General features: G+C 42.3%; 1 protein-coding gene across 1 annotated transcript in view; it reads right to left on the bottom strand.

The window, feature by feature from the left end:
- The window catches only part of CD109 (CD109 molecule), a 71,016-nt gene extending 55,077 nt beyond the window's left edge, over positions 1 to 15,939 (bottom strand). Inside the window, exons 1-3 of the mRNA XM_058802130.1 lie at positions 15,800 to 15,939; positions 15,370 to 15,530; positions 1,160 to 1,188 (exon numbers count right to left, since the gene is read on the bottom strand). Coding sequence (XP_058658113.1) covers positions 1,160 to 1,188; positions 15,370 to 15,530; positions 15,800 to 15,873 — 264 coding nt within the window. The 5' untranslated portion in view covers positions 15,874 to 15,939. The remainder of the gene's footprint in view (positions 1 to 1,159; positions 1,189 to 15,369; positions 15,531 to 15,799) is intronic.
- Between the last annotated feature and the right edge of the window lie 4,098 nt (positions 15,940 to 20,037).

Below are 20,037 nucleotides of genomic sequence, written 5' to 3' on the forward strand. Positions count from 1 at the left end.
ACACTAAGTAGTAGGAACTTGCTGTAAAAATATTTTATCTTAGTCAAAACATCCCAAATGAATGGTATTACTATCCCCATTTTGGCAGTCCTAACACAAGAGAGAAAAAGGCCATCTCACGTACTTCTGACTGCACCAACCACCATCACGAGCACCTCAGACAAAGCAGCTACTGTTTCCTCTGGAAAAGATGAGGCTGAATCCAGAAACTCATTACCCACCTTCAGCTAGCAAATTACACTCTGGACAAAATCTAAGTCTACTGTGGCTACACAAACAAATAGAAAATATTGCAGTTAAAATGAGTCAGTTTTCATCTCTTCAGATAGCAGCAAGAGAGGGAGGAAAATACCCTGCCTAGTGTAAGGTGATTGAACATTTTAAGACCGGGCCAGATTATATAAAGAAACTTATTGATTTTTTTTATTATAATAATTTTCTACATTTGCTAATGTATAGTTCATACAGATGCATTTCAACCTAGTAATCTTCATAAAGTTGAGCTGCTCATTGTCATTGACTATCCATCTATCAAATACTTCCAGATTATTTAATCAGAGACAGTTTATCCCAGATTATGGGATACCCAGACTTTGGTAAAACTTGGTTGACTTTGGTAAAACTTTTCTCCTGATATAAATACATAACTCTTTGGATTGGGCTTTCAAGATGAATATCCAGGATCATAAATTCAGGATTCACACACAACACACAATTCAAGATACATTTTTGGGTTTTTAATGTACTTTCACTGAATATGCATTTCTAAGCCCTTAGAAAGATTATATATAATATATTTTATTTTGGTATTTCTCAATTGTTGCTTTACATTATTTTTTCAGCTGTAATTAGCCTTCATGGTGTATCTAAAATACAGGTATCAATCAGTCAAAAAAGACATCGATTAAATTTTTGTGTTCAAGTTCTATGATAGTTTGTGTTGATGCTGGAAATCAGCTCCTGAGTCCTGCAATTACTTCTAACAAGTTGCAGAGCATTTGATCTGAAAAACCCTTGATTTATTGGTCAGGAAATGTACTCATCTGATACTGTGAAAACAGCTGGGATCATATGCAAAATATATCATCAACACCAACAGGTGGTAAGCTACAAGCAGTCAACATTTTCTGAGGAAGGAGGGAATGAAAACAATACTTACTGCTGGAAGAACAAGAGTCCCAAAGGTACCTGAACAAAAAAGAAGAAATACCACAGCGTCAGAAATCTGTGAGATTAACTACCACACACTTCCCAAAGCATCAACATTACAGCAGTGCTGCTCCCCTTCCACAGCTGACTGAAGATGTGAGACACCTTTTGCAGTGCTGCAAAAGTATGAACACCAACCTACAGCAACATTACTTCTCTGTTTGGTGGGAGCTGTTGTCCATGTTCTCTGTTTGAACATTTTTCTTTACATCCACAGAGACTGAAACACTTACACGACCCATTCAACCCTCTATGCCACCCAAGTTGTTATTTTCCATTACAGCCCAGATAAAGACTAAAATTTTTGAAACCACACACAGGATTTATCGCTCTTAATCAAAGGAGCACCCAGAATTAACCTCACGGAACTATGTCACTATGGTAAAAAGTAACTAACATATCAATATATTTGGGTTAACATAACTTTTTGTTTAACTATTTCAACTAATGTGGCTTCAAATATTTTAAAAATCCAAATAAATGTCCTGTTAAACTCCTGGATATCACTACATCATGAAGCCATTAGTGTCACAGCTCTTATCTTAATTACACCATGAATTATAGAACAGGACAGAACAGAATAGAACAGAACATTCCAGTTGGAAGGGACCTTATCACTTCAAGGCTCACCAAAAGTTAAAGCATGTTATTAACAGCATTGTCCAAAATCCTCTTAAACACTGACAAGTTTCAGACATCAATCACATTCTAGGAAACCTGTTCCAATGGTGGACCACCCTCCCAGTAAGGAAATGCTCCCTACTGTCCAGTCAGAAGCATCCCTGCTGAAGCTCTCAAGCATTCCCACACCTCGTACCCCTGGATACCAGGCAGAAGAGATCCCACCTCTGTCTCCACCTGGCCTCCTCAGAAAGTTGTAGACAGCAATGGGAGTGCCCCTCAGCCAGACTAGAGGAACCAAAGCCTTTAGCTGCTCCTCACAGGACATGCCTTTGAGCCCTGTCGCCAGTTTTGTTGCCCTCCTCCGGATGCACTGAAGGACCTTCTAAAACTGGGGGGCCCAGAAGTGCACAGAGTACTCAAGGTGAGGCAGCACCAAGGCTGAATCCAGTGGGATAATCACCCACTGATGATGCTGGGCTTGATGCACCCTTAAGTATGTGGTTCTCCCTTTTGGCTGCCAAGGCAAACTGCTGACTTGTATTTGCTTCTGCTGATTCTATTCAGTTAGATCTTTTTGTATCTCCTAAAAAGCCACAGGTTTATACCTATCTTTTACTCAACTGTTTCATAGAGTAAGGAAAAAAAATCTATTTATTTATTTATTAATGTCCTTCTTGATCCTGGACCTAAAGACATTGCTTCCAAGTAAAGCAATCACTCAACCCCTGAACGTCAATAAATGTTAGTTTTAGAAGTCAATGAATTCTTGCCTTTGACAATGGCAAACAGAAGGAATCTCGATGAACTGAATACAGGTTGTCCTGACTGCTTCCAGAGCACCAGAAGAAAAATGCTATTCAGTATGTACCATCTATCCAAATTATTAACTAGGTTAAACCAAATGACTCACATCCCACAAATTAAGTCTGTGGGTAGCACACTCCAATACTTCATTCTGGTACTCAAAACCTTAACAGGCATGGGCAGTACTGGGCCTAAAGAACACAGTTCTTTCCACAACATGTTTACATTGCTGTTAAACCTACTTTTTTTTTTTCATATCACCTGTCTGTCCACTTGAGAAGCATCTCATGCAGTCATTAACTCTGAGCAACCCCACCGGCCTTTGAGGTTTTCCACACAGCAGTGTCTGGCAAAATACTTTTCTCAGCAGCCAGTGGAGAGGACAAACTGCCCCAATTCCAGTGGCAGGGAGCCCTCACACTTAGCCAAGCTTGCTTGGCACACAGGAGAGGCATTACGAAGTCCTGCAGAGTACCTGATCCATAGGCAATGCAAACACTTCTAGATGCACAGATACATTTATTCCCAACATCTACCCAAACAACCCCATGCTCAAACAGTTGCACTAAGAGACATAATTTTAGCTAAACGAAAGTTATGTCTTCCTAACTCAGGACAGAGTGAGTTACTGCTAAGTAGGAAGCATTTTTCTTAGGCAATTCTATTTCACTGTAAAGGGAGCAAGATGCATGGTAAATAGCAGCAGAGATGGTACAGTTACCTCCTGAAATTTCTCTCAGTTACACACTAAAACCCTAACCCTTCTCTCATTTCTTTCCCTCTCTGAAATAAAGCTGGGGTCTGTGCAACCACAACCCATAACACCAGAGTAAAAAAAATTAACCTTTGTCACTGCTAAAAATTGGTTATTAACAAGGAATAGAAACCATTTACCGCATGTCTGAGTGGATACGCACATGGTTGTTGCGCTATGCTAGCTTTAATCTAATCCACACAGCTAACTACAGCAATGGCTACAGGAGTGACTTCATTACACTGGGAGACACAAATCTGGTATTTGTGCCACAGCCCATAACATGGAGTTTTCTATTTCCATCTTTACCCTTCCAGTGCAAACACACTGGCTCCCACACCCCACAAGGGCAGAGGGATGAAGGGAACCACTGTGGTAGTCCTGTGCAGCATCCACCAGCTTGCAAAGCAACCTCAACAGGGCAGGCACTTCAAAGCTTTCTCACCAGGGCAGTGCCTGCTTGCCTCCACCTGTTTTGAGAACAAGTGGTATGCAAAAAAACAGAAATCTTACGGCAGGGTTTTTTCCTGCTCCCAAGCCTGAGAGATCTAACATCAGGTCTGAGCTAGGTAAAAATGTAATGTAGATGGGGAAAGACTTGGGGAGGAGGGAGATCTATATCACAGTTGCATTTGTGCAACTCAGAAAGGATTTACCTTCTGAGGCAGTGCTAGGGAGCCACAGACTCCCTGTAATAAAGCTCAGAGCACTGTCTAATTCCCAGCCAGTGAGAATCATAAAAGAGGCTCCAGGGCATGAGGTAATCTTCCAATTTATGTCACTACGTAATTATTTTGCTAGGAATTGAGCAGCCTGGGCAGATCGGAAATTCTTTAGCATTGCAGTGGATTCTCCTGTCATGCAAGATTTTCCCATATTCTCAGAGACTATCAAACTGCAGTCAATCCCTGGAGCTCTGCTCAACTATGCCTAGGGATGACTTTGGACATGCTCAAGCAAGAGCTATAGCAAAACATTTCCTTTACGTCAATGCTGAATAGCGGAAATTCACAAATTTTTCTCTTCACTTGATAAATTAAAGTTATATTTGTTCATACAGAAATTTCAGGTTTATAAGGAATTAACCATGGTCCAACAGCTATCACATATCCCTGCTCTGCTGCAAGCCCTCCTATTGTGTAGCTTTTACCCACGTGCAGCATGTAACACTCCCACGAGATCAGTCAAGTCTGGCACCTACTGTCCCCAGAAATGGCAGCAGTTTTCTGTCTCCTTCAACACACCTCTGCAAAGAAACCCTTCACTTATGAAAGGCAGGTTGCTAACACCAGGCAGAAGAAGTAGGTTTAGAAAGGAGCCCAGAGCAGCCAAGGCACCAACACCAAGCCCTGCAAACGGCATCGCTTACAACACTTCCTCCTGACTCACTCCATCTGCTCTCCGCAGCAGCAGTCACCAGCACAACTGGAGTGGGGCACAGCAGGGAGCAACCAGGCAAGAGCACACAGCCCTGCTACCACAACAGATTAGTTAGGGAATACTTCCAGCTGGGAATCATGACTTTGTTTGAGGGGAAGACATGAAAAATTCAGTGGACTGTTAAAGATTAATCTTGAAGTTAAAATACAAACTACCAAAAATCCCAACAGAAGTCACATGAGCCTTCAAGAAAAAAATCTCTCTCCTTGTCATTTGCAAAACCGTTTCTTTCACAAAATTCCTGAGGCTTGCACTGTATTCATTCAATAACTACTGAACTGAGAAAATACATGGAAATACAGTGGAAACAAATGCCACACTGTCCTGCCCCTTTTCCTCAGAATCCCTGGCATTTAGGATTGTCCAGCAGAAAAGGAATCAAAGGAAGTGTGGGAGTGACATATCAGCAGTATTTGAAAGTATTTTTCTACCCTGCCATTTTTTGTCAGTGTAATAGTATTGTTATCAATAAAGCAAATACAACAAATTCTATGTGAACACATGCAAGGTTTTTTTAGACTTATGGAGAACAGCACAAACAATGGCATCTTAAACTCTTTTCCACTGCACAGGCCTGACCCGGACCCAGAAACTTGTGCTACCCCTTCTTGAGTTGACACCACTAGGACTAGTCATAAATGTTTCAGCTTCCTACCCCAAAAAAGGACAGAGGTTCTAGAAAAATGACTGCATGGCTTGGCACAGTGAACGAGAGCTTATGCCAATATATCAGCAAAGTAGCACTCCACTCTCTGATTTACAAAAATTCAGCACTGACTGTATATTCTAGCTCATGTGACAGCTATTGCTACAAACTCAAACTTTTCTACCTATGTCTCCAATCCTTCTTAGTAATGTGTAAGAACAGAAAATTAAAACTGGAATCACTTCAGATTGATTTACTGAAATTATGCCACATCTTTGCTCTCACAGCTGTGTTCATATACCCATACATAGGAAATGTTTACAGAAAAACATTTTCTTTGCAGAGGCAAATGGAGTTATTTTCTACTGCTGAAACAATTTCAAAAACTCCCATCATATAAATAAAAATTACTGTTAGTAAATGTCCTTCCAGATTATTTTTCCTGTCCAAAATATATACTAATTTTGTATTAACAAAAAAAAAAAAAAAAAAAAGGCTGTAATACCAAGGCCTAAGCTGTCCAGGAAGTGAAAACAACTTATTCTTCAAAGAAGACCTGCAAATCTGTTGAGTTCACAGTTTGCTTTAAATATGTCATACTCCTCATCTATCATGCTAATGCTACCACCCAAATTAGTACTGATTATTTACAAAAATAGCCCAAAATACAGAGCTTAAGCCATGGCTGTTAAGTTATGGCTCAGTTTGGCACAGATGACAGAAGGAGGGGCAGCACAGCACTCAAGCACACAACAGGGACTGCCAGGGGACGTCAGCATTCGGGCTGACATCCAAAGCCAAATGAGGCCACCAGGCCTGTAGCAAAGCGGTATGACTTGCTCCAAAATGCCTCCTAAACCCTGTCTGCCAGCACTACATACTCTTCCCTCCACAGCCGCTTCCTACCCTCCTCCCTTATCTTTTTCAGTTGTTTTTGCAAACCTGGAGGATAAAAGCACTCAGAAATTATAAAGGGGGAGAGAGAAGCAAGGTAGCAGTGCTGCCTATGGAGAAAGATGTAAGGGGACAGGAGGAATAATCTAAACTGGACCAAACTTTATCACCTAATGGTCTAGTCAAGAGAAAGGGCACCACAGCCCTGGAGGACAGAAGAAAGGCAGAATGCACAGATGTTTTTGTGATTAAAGCTATGTTTTACCAAACTCTGCAGTTACTAGCAAGTTGTAGCTTCAGTCTGCAATGGGAAGTGTAGGAATATTTTCCTGACAACTAGATAAAAACCCTTCTTCATCTAAATATAAAAGTTTTTCCTTAACCTCCATGATCAGAAGAGTGGAAGAAACCCAACCATAGCACATCCAGAAACACACTTGGCCAGGACACAACAGATGCAGATTTACCAGAAGGTACGAACAGAAGGTATGAACAGGCACTGTCCTTCCTCTCCTCTGCCCCTGACCACAGCATTCTCTGTGTCTTTCTACCTTGCATGGCAAAGGAGTCGTGGGACCCCCCTGCTTGGCCCTTCTACTGATCCAGCCACTCTTCCCTCGTCAGCACTGTCAGATCTGCCCTTGAGGGACACCACCATCTCCCATCCTCTCAGACCAACGGATGCTGCTGATGGCCGGACACCTCTTCCCTTGCCCTGCCACATCCATGATCCTTTCCTCAAGCAAGTAGCATGTTTTCCTGCTGGCTGGCCCTTTTTAGACCTAAAGCATAATTTAGACATTTAATTCTTCACTCAATCTTCTAAAGCCAAACAACCAGCTCCATGGATTATACTATTATTACCACTTTCAGCTGAGTAGTCAGAGACCGGCCAGTTCCAAGAACACAACACTTAGATAAACCAGAGAGTGTTTTCTAAGACACTGCATGCTGGGTAGGAAAACAGAACAGCTTCATATTTCCAAAACTAAATAATTTTTTTAATCAGAGACCTTCTGAGAGCTATCCAGGCACTATCACTGCATAAACTCAAGTACAGCCTCTTTTCAACTTTTTCCTGAGACAAACCTAAGAGCCATCTGTGGACTTCTTGTCATGCATATGATATTACCACTGCCTACCATACCATAACAACTCTACTGCCATGAACTATAAATTTACAGCTGTTAGGAAGGCAATTTTTGAATACTACACAGGAAACCTTCTTGACATCAGATCCAGACTGTGAAACTATACAGACAATTCAGAATAATCTCAGACTTAAGCCTTTTACACAACTAAATGTGAAATACACTTCATCCCCTTGGTGACTGTGCACAAACACACAAACATACACATCTCCACACGCTGCTTTCAAGGCACTATTGGCCACCATTCCTATGTCCATGAAATAAACACAGACAAAACCACTATCAAAGCAATTAAAAGTAGCTGCAGTTTTTATTCCAAATTAAAACACAAGAAAATCACATTAGGACAAAATATGGCTAAGCCTGTACATGCCAGACATTTGGCAGTATTAACACCACTCTCATCACATCAATTGCTGTAACTGGAGCAAAATTTCAAAGTCAAGTCACTTCTCAAACTCATTCACTGCAAATAACACATTCAGGATCTCTTGAAATTTCTGCTTAATTTCTGTTCTCATATTGGTTTTGTTCCATTTTCTGGAACACGTTTAAAGTTTATGATGACAAAGCCACATAACTTTTCTGAGGCAATAAAATTATTTGAATATATAAAAATAGTACTAGAGACCTCCTTCATCAGTACATAAAGACAATATAAACCCCATACCACACAAAATAAGCACCTGAACCTCACAGCTATACCTCCAGGAAGCTGAAGAAGTGGTCTGTCACTATAACCATGTTTTCTATGCACATATCTATTTGGACTGCAGTGAATGTAGGTGAACCAGCATCATCTCTTGACACTTGCTATTCAGTCTCTGCTGACAGGATCTCAACTCCACCTTCACAAGCAGGTAGTCATGGATAGCACAGCATGGAAACCAGCAACACTGCCAGTGCTGAGTCACAAGGGTCTCATGAAAAGAGAAGCCACCTCTGTATGACTGGAAACTCATCAATTTCCCAGCTGCCTGCTGCATCTGCAAGTATTTCTCTAACTCAGCACTTCAGCTTGGATCTCCTAACTAGACACCCCTAAGGACATCACCTTAGACCCATCCACTGTTAGCTGCCACTCTTCTCTCTTTAAAGCTGCTTTTACATGTACCTAATAGTACGTAGGAGTTGTATAGCACACTTCTCCTGATACTCCACACCAGCTCCTCCCATCTCTCCTCAGACATTTTCCAGAATGCAGAACAGACTCCCAGGGTCAAACCCAAGTCTTTCTGCTGTCTGGCCCAAGATCCCATCTGCAGCAACAGTCAAGGACAGACATCAGAAAAGTGTCAAAAGCAAACAGGTACATAGTGACCCTTCCTTGGGTACTCTTCCCAGCCTAAGCAATCTTTGTGTCTGTATACTGGGCCAATCCTCCATGGACTTCTGTCTTGTAAATTCATGCAATCATGTTTTCCATTCACAACAACTGGGACATGGAGTTCCACAATTTATTTTCACCTCATGTGAAGGCCCATCATCTTCTATCAGGTTTGAACTCGTCTCCTGAGAGATCTCAGATCCTTCTGTCTGCTCTCCCAGGCATTTCTCCAGCTGGTTCACAGGCTCCATGATGAGTGCCAAAACTCAAGCACAGCATTCCCCAGGATGCCCAATTAAGCTGTGAAGATTACTAGAATACTTTCTCATAGCTTACAGAAAATACTTCTGTGTATACCTCTGAGTACAATGTTTACCTTCTTTTTTGAGCACCACAGTAGTACTTACAAGCCTGGACCCTCTGGTGCCTTTTAAACCATTGCCCCCACCCCATACACACACCCCTTTTCCTGCAGGGCTGCATCACCTTCTTCCCCATCCAATAAACACATGCTCTTTTATTCATCAACAAAAGCAGAACTACGCACTAGTGCTAGTGAATCACACTCCAGTTTTTCCCCTAATCATTTCTAATATTGCCAAAATGCATTCAAAATCTAATCCTTTCTCCCAGCATCCTTACCACTCCTTCACTAATCTAATAAACATTCTCCCCTTTTCATTTATGTCAATCATACTGAACACTGCAGTTTCAGGGCAACTCATTTCCAGTTTGAGAGTGAACCACTTAGTTCATCAAGTTCATCAAGTAAGTTTGATGAACACTATTTTTTATCCAGCTACAAACATATTAAATAAGAATTTCATGCTGTCCCTGCTTCCTCAGCTGGCTTGCCAAAGTTCTGTGCCAGACTATCAAAAGCCTTAGTAAAATCAAAATATGACAAAATCCTGCTTCTTCTCCCCTTACAACCCTTGCCAACCCACAGTGCAACACATTTTCTTTGCAGGTTTTCAATCTTCCAGAACCTCTCTGTTCACTTATGCTCTCAGAACTTCACCAGCAGATTTTAAACTATTTCAGTCAATTTCCTAAATATTCAACAGGCAATTTTATCAAGCCTAAACACTTGACAAAAGTACTCTTTAAACTGTTCCTTCCCTTTTGTAATCTTAATTCTTAAGCCTTTTCCATGACAGTTAGTTGATGTTCTTAGTGAAGACTAAACACTTATTGCCTCTCAACATCATTAATCATCAGAGTAGCAAGCCAACAAAGCAGCAACCCTTCTCATCAGGGTAGCAAGCCACATCCTTTGCTAGATTTCTTGCTACTAATCCATTATTTAAAAACCCTGCCTTACTATCCTTCACATTCTTTCCTACTAATGGTTTGGCCTTACCAGTTTTGTTCTTCATTAACCATGCTACTTCTTTAAGTTCCTTTGTAATCTGATCTCATTTATAGTTTCAACATACAGTTTTCCTTCTTTCTGTTTTTTTGGCCACTTTAGAACGTGTTTAGTTACTTCATTTCTTACCTCTCTGCTCTGTTAATGTGCACTTTTATCCTTTCAGTATGACTCCCTCCGGAATTTTCACCCTTTGCTTCCCTTGTTGTTTCTGATAGCATGTTACCTACCAATTTCTGTTTGTTTTCATCACTTCTTTTTTTCCCTAATTCACAACCTTTAGTTTGTTCTTCTCCCCTCCCTTTCCTTAAAGCTCCAAAGCCCCTCCAGTTCACAGTGGCAACAGGGAACTGCACACAGGGACATGTAATGTTCCCTCATCTGTATGAGTTGCCTCACTGTCTGCATTTCTGTTTTATCCCCCTCTTTTGAAGATATTGTGAAACAGCCTGGGGTGCTCAATCTGCCTCACCCTCCCTTGACAAAGAACATGGTGACCAGAAAATCCTCATGTACAACCACATAAGCCTTGAGTCACAGAAGGACTGCTTCCCTCAAATCTCAAACAGCATGCAAACAGTAACATAAAGCTCAAGTACTGCGTAGGATCACTACTCCCATTTTTCTGCAAAGAACTTTAGCAGGATGGATTCAACAACAGGCACAGAAACCTGCTGGGTTTTGTTCTCTCCTTCTATGTTTTTGGGTTGGTTTGTTTTTTTAATCTACTCCAGCTATATGAAAGCCCATAAAAGAGCACCTTCTTCTTTACTACATCAGTCATCTCTGGGTCCAGCCCCAACACCTCCTTCCCAAAAACTTTTCCTTCATTCTGATTTTGCATAGGTTATGTGCATGTGCTGACTATTTAACAACTTCTTTTTCATAAGGCACAGCTACATGTACTTTTGGATGTGGAGATTATGGATGCAAAATCACTGTGGCATTCCTGCTCTCTCACTGTTTGGCTTTTTAGGCATCGATGAAAAATTAGGCAGAAAGGAGATGTTCCACTAAACTTCCAGTAAAACCTTTCACCCCACAGATATTCATCACAGACACCATAGTCACCAATAACTCCGTAATTTTATTCTGACATAAGGTACAGAGGCAACTCAAGGTTAATAACAGGGACTGAGGGGTTTAGGCCATTCATTCCCACTTAGGTGTTACTTTACAATTACTAATCCTAGTGTCTCTCACTGATTCTTACACTGACGTGGTCAGAATCATATTATTAAGTATGTAAAACATGCCTTCTGGTAAAAGGAGATTTTCCATTGTCTCTATGGAAGATCACTACATGTCTGAGCTTGACAAGCATTCTCACAATCCATCATGCTTCACAAATCCTAGCTGAGTATTTACCATGCTCTAGCTCAGTAACCTCTGTTAACAAGTCAGTGTACTCCTCTCTGGAAATACAGAAAAGTGGAATAAATTAATTAACACATACAAGTCATTTACAAACTATGAACATTACTGTAAACCAAATTCTCCAGTAACTTCACATAATTCTCCAGTAAGTTCACATAATTCTCACTCACCACACCTTAAATACATGATGTTGTACTCTTTAGAATTAAAAACATTCATGCTGCTGGGCAAATTATGACACCTCATTACACATAGAAGATTTTCTGAAAACCAATTGTTTTTTCCAACTTATATGCTTCTTATTCTTTACAAATCATTCTAGCACCAACACAGAAAATACTTTTCAGAACCTCCTGCAATCAAGGTATCAGGATTCTCATACACACAGCAACGTCTGGGTAGCAAACGCTGTAAGAAAACTACTCCTGCCAATTCATACTACATCTTTATTATCAATGACTGGATGACTATGCATGGCAGGAGTCATCCCTCACTGCAATCACTAAAGATGAAGTTATTCATGCAGGGAATTTAGCTTCTGTTATTCCCATATTTAGTTTTTTTGCTATTGTTGACAGAGAAAACCCAACATCTCTGATTGCACACAAGCCATTGTTACCTTCTGCAGTCATTTCCAATGAGGATCTTTGTAATACTGCATCTCCACAGAAAGTGTGTCAAGGCTTGGTACAGCTCACAAAAACAGATTTAGCTAGTGCTTTGTGCTTTCCTGGCATCTGCTCTAGGCAATGGAAACCTGTTCTCTCCTGGTGACGCATTCTATTTTTTTTTGGGTTGTGCTTGCTCACACAAAATTTACGTGTAGCAGCAACCTCCCGCTTGCAAACATTCAGGGGTTTTTTTTTCCAACATATTAAATGCAATTAACTTAATTTCTGCACCAAAATATTGGTCATAAATAATCTCCCTTCCTATACAGTACATTTAGATTCTGGAATATTGTGCCAAGCTCAAAATATCTTTAAATCCATGTGTATGCACACTTTCTGCTTCACTCCAAATACCCACTAGCCACTTATAAATATTTATTTTCCCTTACTCATATAAAAAGCACAGTAATGATGGGAACAACCTCCACTGCTAAAGTGTTTCTCTAACAGACAATTGCCCAAGAATCACTGAGCTATCAAAATTCCACTACCAGTAATATTAGAATAGCAAATGCTTTATCAACCATCAAGAGGGCAAACACTCTATTTCTTATTCAAAGCAAGAATTATATTATAGAAATTAAAAAATCCCGTGCCTCTAATACAAAAAGGTCCTCTCATGGAGCTAACTCAGAAACTTGGACCATTATATGTATCATATTGAGTGCCTCCTAGACAACCACGCTAAATCCTCAATTTAAGGTAATTGCAGAAGCATTTGACAGACAGGTATGTAATACCATTTATACTGAGGTACTTGAATGAACCTGGCCTGTCAGATTAAACACCTCTAATAAAAACTGTGCCCTCAGCCTGTGCTATGTCTCCAGCATCCAATTTCCAACTCGGTTCCATCAGCACAAACATTTGCACATTGAACCAGGGGACCTGTCTGCCTAAAAAAACATTCAAACAAAATAAAAACTTTATTTTCCAGTCAGATCAGTTTCTCAGAGCAGTTAATCCCCTGCTTTTGCTGTCACCATGCAAGGAAAACTACAGAGCATAATTGAGCCAGCTTAGGCAACAGTGCCACTGAGTGTGCAGTCTAACCAAGGTAGGTATTTAGTGACAGATAAACCAACATTGTCTGAGCACAAATATATGCAGCAATTATGTAACTTAAAGAAGGTTTTTGTGTGCCTGGAGATATGCTTGGTTTTTCTCCTTCAGCTGCAACAGCTGGTTTGATAAAACCTCCAGTCCTCCTTCAGTCACAGACTAAGATCAGCTACAACAATACCACTTCATATTTTATCTTAAGATTGTTGTGTTCTTCAATGAAAATTTTAAAGATTTATGTTCTTATTCTGACAAGCTGCATTTGCTTCTCCCTGACAACTTGCTTTCTCTCTGAGTCAGAACTGATCCACACCTGTATCACCTTTGGATACAAGTCTTCAAGACTACACCATCTTTTACAGGGCAGTTCCCTTACTCCTGGCCCTTAACAGATTTGCTTACATATTTGTTCACAGAAAACAAATTACTAGCAGATTGTATAACCTGACTAGAAAAAAATTGATGGCCACATACTAACAAAATAAGAATTTTGCAAGAGGAAATACACAGCATGCTCGGCATCTTTTTTTTGGTTCTTTGTTTCACTTATCAAGTAAAAAGCATAGAAAATTTAAAGATACATTTAAAAGACTGGAAAATATTAGAAGTTAGTAATTCACTACAGCACTTGTCCTTTTTCCTCGCTGTATCCAGTCTGATGCAGTGCCATACCTGTTCCTAATAGCCCACCATTCACTCTGACTTCAGCAGCTCCTGGTGTCAAGCATTATTCTGTGTGCTCAGAAGATAGAGACAGCCACATATTTTTACCAGCCTGGAATTACCAGTTGCTTGTTTGGCTTTTAATATTGAGAAGGACAAAAACAGACAGGTTGAAACTCATGCAAGGCTCACTGAACTCTATGTTAAAGCAGAACAGAAGCAGGAAAGAAAAGCCAGTATAGTTAGAGGAAGAAAAGAAGACAATTTATTTTCTTTTTTTTAAATTTTGGATTTCAAAAGAAAACAGGAAAAGCTGGCTGGTTTAGGTTTGTTTTGGTTCTATTTCAAAATTTTCTGATCTGTTCGAATGGACTCCATCACACTCAAAGCCTCAATCTTCTCTACAGGCCATGAAGGCTTTGAAATGAAGGTGTGATGCTTCCAATTAAGGCATCTACATTAACTGTAAGACAGTAAGAGAACAATTACACAAACAGTAGAGAAAGAGCATTATAACAGGGTAGATTTTTCAGTACCTCACACTGCCCCCATACTCTCCACTTTTAACAAATTAAAAGCTAGCGTTTAGTTGTTGTTTATATCACCTCATAGTAAAAACAGTGTGAAAGCTGGACTATCCATAAAAATATTTTCTTTCTCATGAGGACAAATCTCAGGTAGAATATTTCTATGCTTCTGTTGCCAAGTGACCTTTCTAAAAAGCAACATCGGCCAGGATATCTCAGCTTTTCAGAACTCCTACCATCCACTACCCCTGCCTGATGGCATAAATTAAATCAAGTCTCTTCTCACATTTACTTATCTTCCATCCCCAGAATCTCCACAATTCAGTTCCTGATCCTTAAAAAGTCTTGTTTCTTCAAATGCACAGAGCTTCCAAAAGTGACACAGTCATCTTCACTTTTCTATGGTCCTCAGGTCATTACTTTCTTAGGACATGAAGAAGCAGCTTCAGTTGTTGCATTACCTTGTTTGTTCCACCGCTTCCACTTTTCACCTCAGCAAGCTCCCAGTAAGCAACTTTTCCACTACTTCCACAGTGGCCCCACTACATGGACCAGAGTACTTCCTGGTTCCTCACAAATCCCACATCCATCACACTTTGCTTTTTGATTATTTTCAGAGTTTACAGACAGTTAGCACACCCATGCAATCACTCATATCCAGCTCAGTTGCCCAACTCCAAACAGAGCCAGCAGGGTACAAGACTACTTTCCCATAGTGGCTCCTACTTGGTAAAACAAATTTCCTATTTTAGTACCACTTAGAAGCTATGATATTTTGGGAGGAACAAAATATTCCTGTGAGAAGGCAGACAGAAATACTTCCAGACCAAGTCTATTACTTTTCTTACCTTTCTCAAAGACCACTTCCCTGCTCAGGATGGTCTCGTTATCTCTGATCACTTCTCCCTTTACGGTGACCTGTGCCGGGCTGTCCGGCAGCAGAGCTACCCCAACAGTCAAGTTTGCTCCAGGCCGGATGTTCCAGGGAGCTGCCACAAGGAACGTAGGTCTGGAAAGCCCAAACGGGCAGAGGGAGAAAGGGCAAGGAGTGAAACACACTCTCATAAAAAGTAACCGCGTACACACAAAGCCATAGGACACACGTAGCCAAGCTGTTCTGTCGCTCTGCGCTGCGGAGGCTGGAGGTGATGCTCACCCCCGGCGGCAGCTCCCAGGACCGGCTGCCAGGCGGGAGCCCCGGGCAGCGCTGCCCGCGCAGCCACCGCGCCGGGCGGCAGGGGAGGAAGAAGAGGTGCCCCGTGCCCCAGCCCCACGTACCCGGCCGCCGCGGAGCTGCAGAGGAAGAGGAGGAGGAGGAGGAAGAAGAGGACATCGCCGCGGGACCGCGCCATGGCTCTGTGTGCGCGCTGCCCGGTGCGTCCGCCGCTGCGCGCAGGGCCGGGCCCGGGGCTGTGGCTGTGGCCGGGCGGGAGGCGCCGGGGCGGGCGGGGAGGGGAAGGGAAGGGAAGGGAAGGGAGAGGCGGCCGCTGCCCCAGCGCCAGGCTCGCTCCGCAGGCGGCAGGAGCCGCGGGGCGTTCCCGGGGCCGGCCCGGGGGGGCGGCCCGGCAGCGGCACACATCGGTCTGCACAGGGATACAGGGATGTGTCACCCCCTCTGCCATCGCTCCCGCACCCTGCGGCTGATGCGGCTGGGAAACGGGTGGGGTTCTCAGAACCCAGCGCCGTACAAAAGCAGCATCGAGAGCAATGTTTTCTGTCTGCAGCTCCGAGAAGAGCAGCAGCCCGTTGTGGAGAGCTGCTCGGTTAGCGGCTCGGAGAGACCCGGAGAACCCGCAGAGGCGCCCTGGCCTGGGGATCGGGATCGGAGACGGGTCGGGAGCGGTTCTGGGTCTGAACAGGGAGAAGGATGCTGGCAAAAATTCAAGGAGCCTCGCAGCTGCTTAAATGTGAACCGATTGGTAATGCAGCCCTGGCTGGACTGTCCTCTGTGCCCCGTATTTGCAAAATAAGGTCATACCTACTTATAAATCTTAACCAACATTCAGAGTTCAAAAAGTGCACTGAAGCAGCTTGGGTAACAGAATCTTTTCTGTTCCTTTAGCAGGTTAATTTTAACTGTGTAGACTAACATCTAATGTTTGATTTGTGCAAATTCTTTCATTGCAGGACAAGTGTAATAGATTTAGAAATTATACCAAATTCTTGATGTGTGCCTCTTCAGAAGTGCTGGAGTGGCATCCTCTGCATTGTAGTACACAGACAAATGCAGTCAGCTATAGTCCTAAAGAGAAGCATCACACTATGTTCTTATGAAAATCAGATATGAACAGTAATGTGCATAAACACTGTGCTTTAATTATATGCCAGGCAGTCATGCAGTCTTTTCACATCTTTTACATTTGCTTTTCTAGGTTTTCATATTCAGCTGATTCCTTTTGGAGCACCAGTCTTTGTGGTGACACCAGTCTTTGTGGTGAACTCATACTTGCAAAGTCAGTCTTGGCAGCTCCTCACCTGCAAAAGGTGCATAATGAGGCAAAGCTCAGGAGATGCTTGCTGTTGGTTTTAGTAACTCCTTATTACAGGTGAGAAACAGCCAGGGAAGATGAACAGTCACTGCCACTCCTTTTCTTGGAGATTGGGAAAAAGTGCTTACAAGTAGCACTGCATCCTAAGAACCCCAGCCTCAGGTAACAAAGCTACATGTGGGACACATGTCTGCATTCCATGGCACTGAGCCAGACTGGCACTCCACCATACCTATCAATACTAACCAGCTCTCTCAGTCTCCAAAACAAGGGGGTCACATCCCAACTCCCTATCAGGTATGGTCCATGCTAACCCCCAAACTGCACCAGAAATTGCTCAAGAAAACACCACAGCCAGGGCAAAACCATGCCAAGGTCAGCTTGAGGGTAGAGACAAACAATTTGCAGTCCCAAGAACATTTTTGGCACTGTTTAATTCATTAGCGTGAATGTAGCCCAAAAGTTCATTAGTGAAAATGCTTGCAAATGTCACAGGTTCTGCCCAGTTGTGCAACAATATTGTAGACTCCCATCTTCTCCTTTTGCTCCTAGGGGCTTGCTAGTTTAAGATACTATTGAAATAAACAAAGGGCCAGGAGACTTCTTTTCCTGTTTAATGCCTTTATTAAAAGTGATCAGCTCAGGATTGGGCGGCTCGGCGGGTCTGCAGCGTCCCGTCGTCTCCCAGGGCGACTCAGAGGAGGAGGATATGCGCAGCTCTGTCCACCAGGGGCAGAGCTAGGGGAATTCGGTCCTCGTGGGAGCCTTTAGGGACGTCCCCGTCAGATGTTGCTCGGTCCGGCTCTCCAGACCCCCCCCAGTCCTGGCTCGGGGGATCTCGAGGACAGGGTGAGGGACGATGAAGGTTTCCCGCATCTCTGCAGGCTCAGCACTTGGTTCCTCACGTCCAGACATCACTCCAGTCTCTTAACTCTTAGGTGGCTCGTTGTTTTTGGGGTTTCTCCACGAGTTTGGAGATGGGGGTCCCACAAAGCATTCTGGTCTTGCGAGTCACTTTGCATAACCCCCCCCACCTTCTCAGGTATCTTCCCTATTCTGAGAAAGGTAAAACTTAGCCTTGGGCAAGGTCCCCACCCAGGAGAAGGGCCATTACCTCGCCCCAGCCAGGGCTTTTACTAATACAAAGACAACCATTAACGACAACGACCCGTGATTACAATAACAAAACACACAGAACTTGGGCAGGGCCAGTGGTCTGGCTGCCTTTTTGAAACTTTTTCTCATAAAAAATATTAACCGAGTTTTTGTTCATAACAGTCCCCCCTCTTTTTCTTTGATCGAGCTTAAACTCTAAGCTCGCATCAACTCCCGATTTTTGTTTTGAATCTACTATAAATCTCTTGTGCACTTTGGTAATCATGGTTACTTAACCTTGTTACTCCCCTTGGTTTCTTCAGGTTTGTCTTCATGGCAAACACTATTTTACTGAAACAGATAAATAAGCATAGTAAAAATAGCAATCCTCCAAGTACACACACAGCGAGAAAAACTACCTTTTCCCACACATCCTTTTTGAAAATCTCCAGGTTCTCCCACCCACTGGGATCAAGTGTAGGAGTTTGATCTTCATTATTTACACATGCTAACCTTTTTATTTCGTTTGAAATGTTCCTAATAATTGAATTCTTTATTTTTAATACTGCCTGGAGCCGAATAACTTTGTTTAACATAGATATTGGGATACGAATTTGGCTTTTACAATCTCTATTTCACTTTGCCTGTTCTGTTTAATTCCCAAATCATTATATATAGGAACTCCCAAACTTGATCCAGCTTCTTTGGGTAATAAGAAAATTGGTTTTATCACTCCAGCGGTGCAGCTGCCAGACAAGATCAAATCTAGGGGTTTAAGGCTCCCCTGAAATGTGTTCTTAAAGGGGTTTATCTCTTTTCCAGTACACTCATATAAATACTTGTAACAAACAATTTTTCTTACCATTTTCACCATTTCTTTGCTTTTTACTAGATCTGCTGAGCTTGTTTCAGCAGTATCCCATTCAAAACACAACCAGGCTTCCTCTATAGGGCACTCTCCTAGGAGTGGCTGCCTAAAAGTGGCAGTATTGTATACTATCCAATACACTCTCTTATTTTTTTGATAAAAGACCAATTGGGAGAGGCTAACACAATGAGGGTTAGAACTGATGTGGACTCTCGACAAGGAGCTCACTTTCTCCTCACAGAGGGGTTGGTAGCATTCATTGCACGGCTCAGCTGGGCTCCCCTGAGCACCACCAGCAATCAGAGCCACCAGCACTACCCTTCCCAAGAGTCCGGTATGGGTCATCTTGCACAGCCTGCCCACCCGGCCTTGCCTCTTGGGGAACTTTACTGAAGAAAAGCTTCCAAGCTCTTTAGAGTCCCTTCTACCCGTTTCTCTGGTTAAACCTCTCTTGGTCTGTTCCCTACCAATTTTGGTTTCCCCTCCCAGGGGAGTGTTCTGTAGAGGATTAACCTGGAGTCTTTAGAAATAAATTGGGGAACTTAACTAGAATTACTTATTTACAGTCTTAAACTTTTTACCAACATAGTTTACACAGAACAGTCTTAAAACATTTTAAGCAATATTAGAACTCTTAACAAACAATTTTTTCCCACACAGTTCAGTCTTTTTGACTCTTCCTTCTGAGAGTCAACTTTAAATCTTTTGGTCCTTTTACCACAGTGTACTCAGGTGATTTAGCTTGTGAAGCAGATGAATCTTGTCCAGCGCTGGGGGGTGAGAGTGGTGTGGACTCTGGTCCAATGCCAGAGGGGGAAGCTGATGTTGGATCCAGTCCTGTACCTGGGGGTGAGACTGGCCCTTTTATTCTTGTGATATGAGTCCAACCTTTTTCTTTGGTCCGCACAGCTGAATTTGTGATCAGGAGCACCTGGAAGGGGCCTTCAAATTTAGGCATTAATGTTCTCGTAGTCCATGATTTTATCAAAACCCAATCTCCTGGACTAATGTTGTGAACTTTTGTGTCGAGAGGGGAAGTTTGAGGAAGGTATCCTTTCTTTCTA

The sequence above is a fragment of the Ammospiza caudacuta genome, chromosome 3 (genome assembly GCF_027887145.1).
Source record: "Ammospiza caudacuta isolate bAmmCau1 chromosome 3, bAmmCau1.pri, whole genome shotgun sequence".
In the NCBI taxonomy this organism is placed as follows: domain Eukaryota; kingdom Metazoa; phylum Chordata; class Aves; order Passeriformes; family Passerellidae; genus Ammospiza; species Ammospiza caudacuta.